This window comes from Zonotrichia leucophrys, chromosome 7, assembly GCF_028769735.1.
Source record: "Zonotrichia leucophrys gambelii isolate GWCS_2022_RI chromosome 7, RI_Zleu_2.0, whole genome shotgun sequence".
Lineage (NCBI taxonomy): Eukaryota > Metazoa > Chordata > Aves > Passeriformes > Passerellidae > Zonotrichia > Zonotrichia leucophrys.
The window spans coordinates 29,579,725-29,593,239 of NC_088177.1; the positions used below are offsets into that span (position 1 = coordinate 29,579,725).

The 13,515-nt window shown below is 61.3% G+C and overlaps 2 protein-coding genes across 4 annotated transcripts; one reads left to right on the plus strand and one right to left on the minus strand.

The window, feature by feature from the left end:
• Positions 1 to 4,334: 4,334 nt before the first annotated feature.
• On the plus strand, positions 4,335 to 8,912 carry LOC135450558 (gap junction gamma-1 protein-like). 3 transcript variants are annotated; one of them, XM_064718857.1, is made up of 3 exons: positions 4,335 to 4,415; positions 6,614 to 7,809; positions 7,937 to 8,912. In XM_064718857.1, exons 2-3 carry the CDS (start codon positions 6,639 to 6,641, stop codon positions 7,942 to 7,944), a joined length of 1,179 nt encoding a protein of 392 aa, XP_064574927.1. In that variant the 5' UTR covers positions 4,335 to 4,415; positions 6,614 to 6,638; the 3' UTR covers positions 7,945 to 8,912. The 3 variants fall into 3 exon arrangements, with proteins under 3 accessions (XP_064574927.1, XP_064574928.1, XP_064574929.1); XM_064718858.1 differs by having other exon boundaries at positions 4,352 to 4,422; XM_064718859.1 differs by lacking the exon at positions 4,335 to 4,415 and adding an exon at positions 4,943 to 4,957.
• A 427-nt stretch (positions 8,913 to 9,339) lies between these two features.
• INHA (inhibin subunit alpha) lies at positions 9,340 to 11,928 on the minus strand. The gene is made up of 2 exons (XM_064718860.1): positions 11,621 to 11,928; positions 9,340 to 10,716 (listed from the first exon to the last, which is right to left on the minus strand). Exons 1-2 carry the CDS (start codon positions 11,877 to 11,879, stop codon positions 9,983 to 9,985), a joined length of 993 nt encoding a protein of 330 aa, XP_064574930.1. The 5' UTR covers positions 11,880 to 11,928; the 3' UTR covers positions 9,340 to 9,982.
• Between the last annotated feature and the right edge of the window lie 1,587 nt (positions 11,929 to 13,515).

A 13,515-nucleotide genomic window follows, 5' to 3' on the forward strand; every position in this document is an offset into this window, starting at 1 on the left:
TGCAGGCATCCCACTGATGGCTGTGTGGGAGCTGGGGCTGTATAGGACAGCTGGGGTTTGCAGAAAGGTGGAATATACATTGAACCAGCTGCAGATACCTTCTGCCTGTCTCAGTTTTGATTATGCCATCCCCTAGCTGTGCTCTTAAACAATCTGGATTTTGCTCCTTCTCCTTTTCTGGGTGCACTGTGCTCCAGCACTCAGCTGCAAGCACAGAGCAAGGCTGGTCTGACCCTCTGTTTCCCTGCCTGTGCTTGCCTGTAGCAGTCTCTTGTCTAGGTGTATGTAGCTGCAAGGATTCCCAGGCTGGGGTGGCCGTAGGGCTCTGGAGACAGGCTGCAGGCAGCCATGGGCTCAGGCAGCCATTGCCATGAGCCTGAAGCTACCACCACTGCTCCATGGGCACGTACCAGCCCTGCTTTGCTCTGCTGTTATCAATGAAAATGATGCCTTCAGTCGTGGGCTTGGCTATTTCAGTGCTTCTTGCTGCATCTCTCTGCCCCCTAAAGCAGCGCTGCCTTGAGCATATATAGTTTGTATGCTCATAGCCCCCTTGCACTGTGCTGAACTAGCAAAGCCTGGTGACTGGAGTGACTGGTCATTACTTCTAGCAGAATATCCCTGCTGGCCTCATCTCCAGGGGATGTGAGATGTACCAGCAAAGGGCACATGTTCCTCATTTGTCATGGACCTGTCTGGGCAGCATCATCTCTCCAAGGTGCCAGTGATCCTTACCCAGCACACAAAGCAGTGTCCAGGGCCTGTGTAAAGCCCTTCCCTGTGGGCTGCTCTCCAGTTTGGCAGGCAGGGAAAGGGCAGCCAGCACAGCCTGGGCTCAGTGCTGTGCATGGTGCTGGGAGAAGTCACCAGAAGCACCCAGGAACTGTGAAGGACACTGTAGCATGAGAGAGGAGAGTAGGGGCTGTGCCCCCACTGTGCTGCATAATCAAGTGGGGGGATAAAAGGGAAGGAAACTATTTTAAAGCCATCTTAGCCTTTGCCCAGCCTCTGATGGAGGGCATGGTCATTGCCCTTTGTGCTGCTGCAATGGAGTGTGCCTCTGCCCCTTATCAGAGGAAGGGTATTAAACTAGTTATGGAGCTGTCCTGTATCAGGACAAACAATCCCTAATAGAATTGTCTGCTCAGTGTCCCAGTGCCAGAGAAGTTGTTTAATCTGGAAAGCGTGTGTTTGCTGCCAGGGCTGCGTGCTGCCTACCTGCAGTGCTACCTACCTGCAGTGCTGCCTGCTCGGCCCTGCTTGGAGAGGGTGGAGCTGGCTTCCTCAGCCTGCTGCCAAGCCCCAGCCAGGCATTGTCCATGTCACCCCACAGCAAACACACCCAGGGCACCCAGCACCACCATCTGCTTACTGCCACTGTCCCCAAAAGCAGAGACAGTCATAGCAGGGTCCAGCCCATCCTGCTGTATTGATCAGAGCAGAAACTGAGGCTGCTATCAAGAGCCAGGCTGGGCCCTGCATGCTGTGTCTGGTGGCCAAGGCAGGGGCTGGCACTGGCATCTCAGAGGGTGCCTCTCTTGCAGCACTGTGCCTAAACAGAGAGGGAGTTCTTGCACCAGCTCTTGCCAATGTCCATCCTGAGCTGCAGCACTTGTCCAAGAAGTGGATGTTCTTCTTATCCCTCTGCTTACACTCCCCCTCAGCCGCTATCTCCTCTTTTGCCAGCTCCCCTTGCTCTCACTGGGCTGTGCAGCTGCCCTTCCGTGGCTCTGCCCCACAGACTCAGTGGTTTGGGGCTGATCCTGGTTTTTGCAGTTAGTGACAGTGCCCGTTTCCTCTGCAAAGCTGGTCTTTGGCCAGGGCCCACAAGACTGCTGCTCTGTACATCCTTCCTGCCCACAATGCTGTCAGCCTCAGCTGATGTGGAAAGGGATGAGGGTGGGCAACACCCTTCGTCCCCCGTCTTCCTTTCCCGGATGATGTGGGTTTTCCCTCTGCCCCAAGCTGAAAGAATGATGCCTCTGCAGGCATCTGGATTATGCAAGCTTAAGAAAAGGGTAGAGTGCAGGAACACCCAGGGCAACAGCACAGGGGAAGCTGGAGGGCTCTGACGCCAATGCTCGGATGCTGACAAGCACACTAATGCTGTCCGTGGGCTGTGTGACACCAGCCCCAGGCCTGGCCTGCCAAGGCCATCCCCATCCTCAGCCAGGCTTGGGCTGAGCTGTGCTGTACAAAAATGCTGCAGCAGCGGTGCCTGACCCCAGTGCAACAAGCACCTTCTCTCTGGGCACAAGGGCTTCATTTTGCAGCACCCCAGAGGTCACACTCCCGGTTTAACATGAGGCTGGTGAAACAGGGGCTTGTTCTTAATGCACTGAGCAACAGAATTAAGGGGTCACACCGGTCCCTTACCCCTGGCAAACTGCTCGGCTGCCTGGGTTGAAGCCAGGCTGGAGGCAAGCTTTCCAGGCTGGAAGCACTTGAAAACAAGTGGTTACTGTGGGAAAGCCACAAGTCACTTCAACTGCCAGGCAAGAGCAGGAGGTTGAACATGTGCTGCTTGACCTCCCCAGCAAGCTGGAATGCCCTCCTCATGCTGGCAGCCCACTGCCCTGTTCCCACCTCTCCATGCTGCACTGCAGGTGCCACTTTCCTGCAGCTCTGGGTTTCATTTCTGGAGCTGAAATCTTCCCTACATCCCTCAAAAAAATAAAGCTTGAGTTTCCATGCACAGCTTGCTGTCTCCTTGCATCCACCTCTTCTGTTTCTCCTGGCTTGGGATGGAGATTGTGACCAGAGTGTCTGTGCTGAATCTGGAACTTTTCCCTTACAGAAATGTTAATGCCACAATTGCATGCATGAGAATGGAATTCAATGGAAACTATTTCTTCATGTCCTGGTCAAATTCCTCTCCATTTGCTGTAGCTCTCCCTCCACAGAACTTAATGTGTTACCTGGGACTGACCCATCCATGAGCTGGTGAGAAGGAAGGAGTGAGCAAGAGCCCAAAGCAGGGCCCTCTTCCCCAACCTGCTGTGCACACACCTCTGTCTCTGTCAGGGTACAGAGCACTGCTCTGGGGGTTCCAGCTGCCCTCCCATGTCAGAGCACTAAGCCTGAGTCCAGGCTCTGTGAGTGCTGATGCAATGCCCAGGTGGCTTTGCTGATTTAGGGAAGCAGCAGAGCTGCTGCAGAATAACCAAGACCCCACACTGGATGTGATGGCCACAGACCCCATAACTCTCCTTGCCCCAGCCTCCTGGCCTTAGCCGTGCTCCAGCTAGCCCCAGTGCTCCAGCTAGCCCCAGTGCTGCACCAGAGTGCCAGTTCATAGAAACCCTTCAGGTGTCTCAGTAAGGAGAAGCAGTGCTTCATGAGCTTATGCAGACACCAGCTTTGGCATGACGATTCGGGTTGTGCAAGACTGCTCAGTACCCCTTTTTGTCCCCACACAACGGGGCTCAGGATGTCAAGGGTGTGGTTGGCCCAGTGTGGAGACTCAGCCCCAACAAAATTCCCACAGAGCCAATTTTAGCAATGCAGAAATTGAGCGGCCAGGGTCCCTTGGTGAAAGGGCAGGGCAGGGCTCCAGGGTGGTGACTCAAAGCCGCTGCTGCCACTGTGCTGGCCTTGGTGGTGCAGTTGGTGAGCCTAAGGGCACATCTCGAGGTGCTGCATGCCCAGCCCAGTCCTGCTGCAGGAACTTGACCTGGGACACCAGAAGCAGCACGGGCTTCAAAAGTTCGAGGCACATTGCCACCACACAGGCACGTCTTGTTCTGCGTTCCCACCATGTGTGCGGCCACCTCTCCTCTGTGCCACCAGATCTCTCCTTTCTTCCATCCTCGCTCTCCACTGGGCGGGGAAGACCGCTATTAGGAACAGGAGGTTATTGTGCAGAAGCCTCTCAGGCCGGAGCCGGGGCTCCCTCCTCTGACCCTGCGGCCGGACTCACCCCTGAAAATCCCGCGGGCTGAGCCGCACCCGCGGTTCGCAGCGAGCAAGGAGGCTCCGCTTCGCCCAGGGAGGGAGCGGCCTCCGGGAGCGCAAGGCTGCGCTGGGCGCGGACACAGAGCCGGTCAGCGGGACCGGGCGGAACTGCTGGGGCGGGAGGCGCCTCTGGGAGAGTTTTGGCCGGCGCCGGTCCCCGCCCGCAGCCCAGCGCGGCCTCCCGAGCCGCGGGCCGGCAGCACCGAGGGCGGCACGGCCCGACGGGCGCAGGACGCGCGGAGCGGGGCGGGCCGGGGCCGCCGCTCGGGCCGCGTGGCGCGGGCGCTGCCGCCGCGGAGCGGGACCCGCGGGGCGGGGATGCGAGCGAGGCGGTCGGTGCGCACCGGCGGGAGCGGGGCGGGAGCGGGGCGGGGCGGCCCCGGGCCCCTTTGTTCGGCGGGAGGCGGCGGCGCGCCGCCCCACCGCTTTGTCCGCCCTGCCGGCGGGAGCCGCTCGTCCCGGTGCGCCGTGAGTGGGGCCGGGGGGCTGCGGGAGGGAGCGGGGCGGCGGGGCAGGGCCGGGCAGGTGGGCAGGGCACGGTCCCCGGGCGGCGGGAGCCCCAGGAGTGCGCTGGGGCCGCGGGCGGGCGGGATCGCGGGCTGGGGGTCTCGGACAGGCGGGGCCAGCTGGGCTGGAGGCCCGCGGGGCGCTGGAATCGGTGGGAGCGGGGACCCGAGGAAGGCTGGGCTTGAGGGCTGGGTCCCCAGGGTGGCAGGGGTCAGTGGGACAGCGACCCCGCATGGGCAGGGACCGGTGAGCCCCAGGGGGGATGCTGCTGCTGTGCCCGTGGGCAGGGAAAACTGGGGGTGTCCGGCAGGGCAGAGGGGACTGGGAGCCCCTCGCGGGGGGACTGGGGTCGGTAGGACTGAGGGGTGGGCGTGGGGCCCAGCCAAGGTATGTGGTGCTAGTCCTGACTCACAGCATGGCCGGGAGGCCCTGGGTGGCTGTGCTGCTTTGAAAACTGGCCTCTGGACACCTGCCCCGGCTGGGGGACCGCCTGCAGGTAGCTGTGCCCTGGCTGCCATCCCGCATTGCCAGCCATTCCCATGCCACACATCCATAGTGTGCCATTGCCATCACAGCAATGCTGCCCTATTTTTGATTTCCTTGGGCTTGGTACCTGTCGTGGTTTGACACAGCTTGGGTTTTAGTTCCTGGAACTGTCCTCCTGCCTCGTCCTCTCACCTTGTTCTTCACCCTGGTGCCAGGGCGGTGTGCTGCCAGAGACTGGGGTAAAGGCAGACACAAAGCACTCGCCTTCCAGGGAGGTGCTGGGGGAGAGGGGCTCACACCTGGGAGACAGGGCAGCACTGAAACCTTGCAGGGCATATCACCACAGGAGGGTGGTGGCCCTGATGGGCTGAATTTGGGTCCCTGGTGCCGCCAGCCTGTGCCACCTCCTGCAGCAAGAGCATGTCCCCAGCACAGATGCTTGTGCTGGAGGGACTGTTCTGCTTAGGTGAGGTTGGTCAGGAGGCTGGCTGAGCTTGGTGTTAGAGATCTTCTTGTTCTGGACAATAATGGAATCAGTGCAGCATCAATCATCATCTGCAGGGACATGCCCTGGCCAGAGGTGATGGGATGGGGCTGCTGGGGGCTCTGTGCAGACACATACTTTCTGCTCACCCTGGGCCATCCCTGCCACCTGCTGCCCTGACTTGCATCATCTCATGCACAAGCTGCTGAAACCAGGGTGGGCAGTGGGTGTGGGCGTCTTGTGTCTTCTTTGGTCAGGAGATGTGACATGGTCCTTGTAATTTCCTCCCCAATCCCTAGTGTCAGCTGTTTTGCCAGGGTTTTGTGCAATTCCTTGGCTACCCCTCACTGCCCCTTGCTATCACTGTCCTGTTCCCTGTTCCATCTCCCCACCAGCCCTTCCCATTGAGCTGCAGGGTGCTGTGAGCACTGGCCACTGCAGGCTCTGGGGGCTGGGGTCCTGCAGGAGAGAGGGTGCAGCACGGAGGTTTGGTGGGAGAGTGATGCTGCATCTCTCTGATGGCCCTCAGAGGAGAGCTCTGTGGAGTGAAGGGGACCTGGCTGGTTAGCACATAGGGGGGGGATGATGCTTTGGGGACCTGCCCCCCCTCAGCCAGGGCTCAGGGCTGGCAGCTGCAGTGGGCCAGTGGAGCTGCCATGTGTTGCCTTCCTCCAGTGGCCTGAGGACCCCCGTGGGAAGGTGTGAGTGCTTTCACAGGGTGTGACACTGGTTAGGGACCTGTTCAGTGCCAGGTGATAAAAGGGTGTTGTGTCACTAGGGGAGAAGGAAGTGGTTCTGCTCCTGCTTGTCCCCTCACAGTCCCCAGCTGGTGCTGCCCTACGCTGGCATGTTTGCTCTGGTTGTGACTGTGCTCACTCTTCCCCTAGATATGTCCCTGCAGGCAACCAGGATGTCCCAGCCTTTCCCCATCCCTCCACCCACCTGGCTGGCAGCAGGATGGGAGCACAGGGAGGCGGTGCTGAGCAGGGAATAAAGTTTTGGGGAATAAAGGCAGGCCCTTCCTGAGCAGGGCTGTGTTTATGGATCTGTGGGTAAGGGAAGGGACAGTGGTGCTGGAAGAGGGAGCGGGACAGAGCTGGGCTAACGGCTGGCAGACTTCAGGGTCCCAGTGAGATGCCTGTGAAATTACTCAGTGCCTCTTTGCCTGCCCCTTCCTTGCAGGATTTGAGTCAACTGCCTGGTCAGGATGAGCTGGAGTTTCCTGACGCGGCTCCTGGAGGAGATCAACAACCACTCGACCTTCGTGGGCAAGATCTGGCTGACCGTCCTCATTGTCTTCCGCATCGTGCTGACGGCCGTGGGGGGAGAGTCCATCTACTACGACGAGCAGAGCAAGTTTGTGTGCAACACGCAGCAGCCGGGCTGTGAGAATGTCTGCTATGACGCCTTCGCGCCCCTGTCCCACGTGCGCTTCTGGATCTTCCAGATCATCATGGTGGCGACGCCGTCGGTGCTCTACCTGGGCTTTGCCATGCACCGCATCGCCCGCATGCCCGAGGCCTCGCGGCGCCGGTCGCCGGCAGCCCGGCGGGCGCGCATGCCCGTGGTGCGCCGGGGAGCCGGGCGAGACTACGAGGAGGCAGAAGACGACAATGAAGAAGACCCCATGATCTTTGAGGAGATCGAGGTGGAGAAGGAGAAGAGCCCGGAGGGCGGAGAGAAGCACGATGGCAGGCGCCGTATCAAGCAGGACGGGCTGATGCGTGCCTATGTGTTGCACTTGCTGTGCCGCTCCGTGCTGGAGATGGTGTTCCTCTTCGGGCAGTACCTGCTGTACCGCTTCGAGGTGAGCCCCTCCTACGTGTGCAGCCGCAGCCCCTGCCCACACACCGTCGACTGCTTTGTCTCCCGCCCCACTGAGAAGACCATCTTCCTTCTCATCATGTACGCCGTCAGCGGGCTCTGCCTCTTCCTCAACCTCTGCGAGCTCTTGCATCTTGGCGTGGGGCGTATCCGTGATGCCCTGAGCCGAGCCGATGGCCCCCCACTCCCAGCTGGCGACAGCCCTGCACCACAATACCCCAAGAAAGCCCCCAGCGCCCCCCCCACCTACCACTCCCTGAAGAAGGAGCTGCCGCAAGCCCCGCTGACCAACAGCAAGCTGGACTACCGGGAGAGCCTGGCCCAGGGGCGCTTCGCCCTGGCTGGAGCTCCCCCGGTGCACGAGCTGGACCGGCTGCGTGAGCACCTGCGCCTGGCCCAGGAGCACCTGGAGGTGGCCTTCCACCTGCAGCCCCCGCCACGGCCCCCCAGCCCTGCCCGCAGCAGCAGCCCCGAGGCCAACGGCATCGCCGCCGAGCAGAACCGCCTCAACCTGGCCCACGAGAAGGGGACCGCCGCCTGCGACAGGACCACGGGTGAGCCGGGACGGGGGATGGATCCCGCCCACTGGGTGGAGGAATGGGGGGCTGCCCCGACGCTCCCCTGGAGAGAGCATGCTGTTCCCCCTGGGGTGGGTGCTAACCTGCTTTTTGCTCCCCACAGGGCTGTGAGTGTCGCCAGGGATGACAGCGGTGTCTGCTGGAGTGGCTGCCACTGCCACGGTGGGATAGGCGTCCTGCCAGGAGCACAGGGCAAAGGATGCCACACGCCTGCCCAGCGGGGCAGTCTGGGCAGCCCTGTCCCGGTGGGCAGCACAGGGGTCGGGGGCCATGGGGTTCATTCCTACTTAATTTTCAAAAAGGGAATATCTTATTTTTGTACGTTTTTATAAACTCATCAACATGTGCACCCTGGCATTTTTATACTCCATCCCAATCTCCACTCTGGGCCTGTGCCCCCCCATCTCCTGTTTCACCCACTTTTCCTCCTCCCACACCCATTTTCCCCAGCATGTTGTTTTCACACCTTGCCGTGCCCCCCATGCCCTCTGCCACCCGTGGCAGCACTGGCTGGTGCTGTGCATGTGCCGGTGATTTTGGTACTGCTCCCTGAGGTGTGGGGGACTTAGGGGAGCAAGCTGGGGGTCTGGCTGGCTGGGCCAAGCTGTGGGACAGAGGGCTGGGCTGGCATTACTTTTGGAGGTGGTGAGAGAGGTCCTGGTGGCACTGCAGTGCCAGAAAGTGACTTTGTACCTTGGGGGGCCGTGCTGCGCAGCATCCTGGCACGGGGCTGTGAGTTGCGTGGCTGGCCTGCTTGGAAATGTCTGTGCAGAGGTCAGGGGCTGTTGTTCCCACTGCCTCCGCCCTGTCCTGGCAGGCCGCCCTCGGACCAAAACTGTCTCCTCCCACTCTGGCTGCAGGGCTGGGACCCCCTGCACAGAGCCAGACCCTGGCCTCACAGTGGGGACGTGGTGCCCCGAGCTGGGCTCGGCCGGGAGCCAGTGGAGCATTCCTCATCATCTCAGCCTGGGTCACATGGGGACTTTTGTAGCGTTGTTTTTTACTCGGAAATGATTGTCACTCTGTTTTTCTTTTTTTTTTTTAATATCTATATTAGTAAAGGCTGAAGACGTTTTGTACTGAACTGCTGCATCCGCTCATTTGGGAGGAAGGGGTGGGAAGGGAATCCTGTGCGTCTGGGCTGGCGCTGCCGTGCGTGCCTTGGGACCTCCCTGCTGCCCAGGGTGACTCAGTCCTTCCCGCTGTGAGGAGGCGGCTGCGGCCGGCCAGGGCAGCCGTCATCATCCTGCTGGAGAGGGATTGCGCTGGCCACGTTCCCATTTTTCCCTATCACTGTCAGGGGGCCAGGTGAGGGGCTTTCCTCTGCCTCCCCAGCCTCCCACCATGCCTGTGTCTCCCCAGCCCTCCGCTGCCCCCCATTCCTGCACAACCTGCTGCCCAGAGCAGAAGGGATTTTGCTGTGCTCTGCACACCCCTGCCTGGGGCAGGATCAAACCCAGCCACACCGTGCCCATTTTGGCCAGCATACTCCAGTCCTCACTCTGGTACCCCAAATCAGAGCTAGATTCCTCTCACAGTATTTGCCCATCCCCTCATTTCTCCCTCTTGATAGAAGCTGGCACTTCTAGGCTGCTTTAGTAAAGGGAACAGGTTTATTTCACTCATCCCATGAAGCTTTCCAACAAGCTGTGCTGCTGGGAGAGGGCTCACTTGTGGGGCCATGTGTGCTACCAGCCCTGCCCACCAGTGTGAGGCTCATGGGTCCACCCAGGCACCTCCTGATCCTGCTGCAGCAGCCTGGCCCTGCCTGGAGCACGGGGGATGCTGTTGAACTCTGCAGCAGGGGGAAGACACTGATCTTTGCGGGGGTGCAGAACTGCAGGAGGGAAGCAGGTGGGAGAGATGAGGGCTAATCTGGTTGCAGACAGCAGCTGGGCTTTGGCAGGGCAGCGATGCCTTTGCCATAGGCTGTGCCTATCTATGCCCAGCCATGCTCTGATTTGCTCTGAGCTGGGACTGGCCCTAGGGCAAGTCTGGCAGTGTGATGGTACCAGGGCCAGCCCAAAAATCTGGCTTGTGCAGGGGAGGGTGGTACAGTCAAACTGCCCCATCCCAGCGGCCAGGGTTCCACTGGGCAAGCAACTCCTCCTGGGTGGGCTCACGGTCCGGGGCTGGGCTGCAGGATGCCCTAGACACAGGTGCAGTCCTGGGCCAGGATGTTGGGCACCGTCTCGTACTTGAAGGAGTATCCGCCGTCGGAGGTGGTGCGGACGCGCAGGGAGCGCATGGTGCCGGGCAGGGCGGCGCAGCACAGCTGCACACCCAGCCGGTGGCTCAGCCCGTGGCCTGCGGCGCAGCTCCCGTGGCAGTAGTGGAACACAAAGCTGCTGGGATGCACGATCCACTTGTCCCAGCCCAGCTCCTCGAAGGAGATGTTGAGGGAAGCCCGGCGGCAGTTGGTGTGGGCAGCAAGCTCCTCGGATGGACGCTGCAGCAGGCTCAGGGCAGCTGGGGACCAGGGCATGGCAGAGCGACGAGCCCTCTCGCTGCCCTTGGCCCGGGTGGTGGCCACCAGGAAGGGCATCTTGTCCCCCTCGGCCAGGCAGGGGCAGCCAGGGCAGCGCACCATGAGCACGAAGAGCGGCTGCCAGAGCTGGGGCAGCAGTACCGGGGCCAAGTGGAACACAGTCCAGTGCTCGGGTGTCCGCTCCACCATGGCCGGCACCGGCACCCGGCCCTGAGGTGACAGGGTCAGCACGTCGGGGGTGGAGTGGTTGGGGGCGGCCGAGGGGCCCGTGTAAAACCAGAGCTGGGCAGAAGTCACCACACGGCTCAGGGTGTGTGCCGAGGGCTGGAAGAGGTAGGTGAAAATCCCTTCTTCCTCCAGCAACTTGTCTGGCTGTGTGGGCTCACAGGGAACATCTGTCGGGGGGAAAAGATGATCAGGGTGTGCAGCCAAACCTGGGAAGAATCCCCAATGCCAGATGACAAGTGGGATGTTGCAGAGGTCCCAGGAGTGCTGGCAGGGCACCTGGCTGCTGGCACAGGCAGTGGCAGAGTGCAGGGCAGCTGATGTGCTGTGCAGCAGCTTCTGTGCTGTGCCCCACAGCTGATCCCTGCTATGCCCTAGGCTGGTCCATTACTGTCCCCTCTGTCCCCCAGTATTCTGCCCCACAGCTGGTTATCTCGCCCCTTTCCCCCAGAGTCTATATCATGCCCTGTCCCCCAGCATTCAGCCCCATAGCATTCAGCCCCACAGCTGGTCATCCTGTCCCCTTCTCCCATCCTCTGCATCCTGACCATCTCCCCAACATCCTGGCCCATCTCCCAGTCCTGTCCCATAGCTGGTCATCCTGCTCCTTTCCCCCAGCATGTACATCCCATCCCATCCCCCAGCATTCTGCCCCATCCCTGCTGTTATAGCTGGTCATCCTGCTCCATGCTTCAGCATCCTGCCCTGTCCCTTAGAATCCCAAACCACCTTCCAGTATCCTGCCCCATTCCCTAGCATCCCACCCTATTCCACCCTGCTCCTCAGCCCTCCCCATGTCTCTGCATCCTGCCTGGCCAGCTGTTTCCCAGCCTCTCAGCACCCTCTTGTGCTGCCTCTCCCTCTGCTGTCTGTCCTGAGCTGTTCTGCGTGTCCCTGCCTGCCATACCTTTCCATCTCCTGGCTCTCCACCAAATCTCACTCATGCCCATGTCCCAGCCTGGCATACCTTCTTCCCCTTCTCTCCCAGACCACCACATCAGCCTCTCCATCCTTCAGCATCTGCCTTGCTCCAACCACCCACCCTGCTTCACCCTTTCATCAGGATGTCCTCACCTGTGGCAGGGAATAAGATCACCTGGGAGGTGTCCTCCAACTCCTCTGGCTCCACTTCGGTGCTTTCAAGGACGTCCCTCCGGTGCACCCTCCTGGCTTCCATCTGCGGCTCCTCCTGGAGCAGGGGGGGGCTCAGGTGTTCCAGCACCCGGGCCCGCACTTTGGCCAGGACGAGCTGCCGGTCGGGGCCGGCCGCGGTGCAGCTGGCCAGGGCGGCGCTGGGCAGCATGGCAGGCAGCAGGTGCAGCAGCAGCAGCATGGCCGTGGGGCGCACGGCTGGCAGGCTGGCAGCTCGGGGGGCTCCTCTGCCGCGGCCTTCTGCCTGCCTGCCCGCCCCGTCTGCCCGCGGCGCTCCCCCCGGGGCAGGGTGGCATTGAGATCTATCTGACACTGACGCAAACGTCTGCTCGCCGTGAATATTATCTCTGAGCTGTGAAAGCGCTGAGACGTCTGGAATGCGAGGACTGCAAGGACAGTGTGGTCTGGGGGGGCCGGCGCCCGGGCAGGGGGGTGTGTGTGGGGGATGCTGCCGGCAGCAGTGAGTGTGTGGGGCTGGGGTGGTGCCAGGAGCCAAAGCTGGCAGGGATGCAGGGGGGTACCTTGGGTAGCTCTGCAGCTGCTGATGTTGGGTGCCCCCCAGGCGGAGGAGTTGAAGGTCTAGGGCTTCTGGGGAGCTAGTGGGAAGTGACAGCAGTTGTGCACAGCAGGGAAATCTGGGCAAGGACCTGGTGGGGATCAGAGGCCTGTGAGGATCTGGCATGGGGGAGGCACTTTGCAGGTGGCAGTGCCCAGGGCAGCCAAAATGTGAGGATGGGGCCTTGAAAAGGGCAAGGTGAGGGGCAAGGTGATGGTGGCATCTCCATGTCAGTCTGGCGATTGGCAGGGTCCTGGGGACATGAAGCAGGAGGGATGGCAAAAGGTCCCTGCTCTTCCTGGGGCTGCGGAAGGCTGGCCCAGCTTCAGGGGGAGAAGAACAGATGAGACAGAGGCAGGCCAGCTGGAGACCCTACAGCAGGTCCAGGAGAAGGATCCTAGGGTGCTGTTTGGCTGTCTAGCCACAGGCTGGCTCGCAGGGTGGGAGCTGCAGGAGGGGCATGGGCTGTAAGGAGACCCAGTGCTGTGCCCTTCCTCTCACGATTGCCTGAGGGGACAGTGCCAGGTGTTCCCTATCCACTAACCCTGCTTGCCCTGTGGATGGTGGGCAGCCTGTGCATCCCCCCCGTGCCTCTGGCAGCTCAGTGTCCTGCACATCCCTGGCACCTCGTGCAGCACCCAGTGCAGCACATCCCCCCGTGCAGCATGTCCCGGGTGACACGTCCTGTCCCACTGCAGTCTGGTGTCCAGCTCAGGGTACAGCACACCCTGCACGCCATGCCATGCTCTCCACAGGGCACGCTGTCCCTCGCTGCTGGCTGGGGCAGCACAGAGGCACAGCCAGGCCTGCAGCACCCCTGCAGCTCCCTGGGGTGGCTGCTATACATAGGTAGGCCAGCCCAGCCTCGGCGAGGCGCTGAACGGAGCAGGCTCACTCTTATCAAGCCCGCGTGTCATCAGAGGGTATTTTTGGGGACAGCAGCTGCAGGCATTTGTAACATTTGGTCCCTGCGCACTGACACCCCGGAGGGGAGCTGGGGGAAGCAGCAGGAGCTGGGTGCCGGCACTGAGACGCAGGGAGACGCGGCACAGCGAGGTACCTGAGAGGGGCAGGGGCTGGGCTGGGGGCTGCCTGGAGCAGGGGGGCTGGGGAAGGAGGGGTTGAAGGGTGCAATGGCGTGGCCGAGCCATCAGAGCTGTCCCTTTGTGTCCAAAGGAGCTGCTGTGGGCTGGGCTGGCCCACGGGTCAGGGCCGTGTGGATGGAGAGGTGGCTCTGCATGGGTGCACTGTTCCGGGGGAA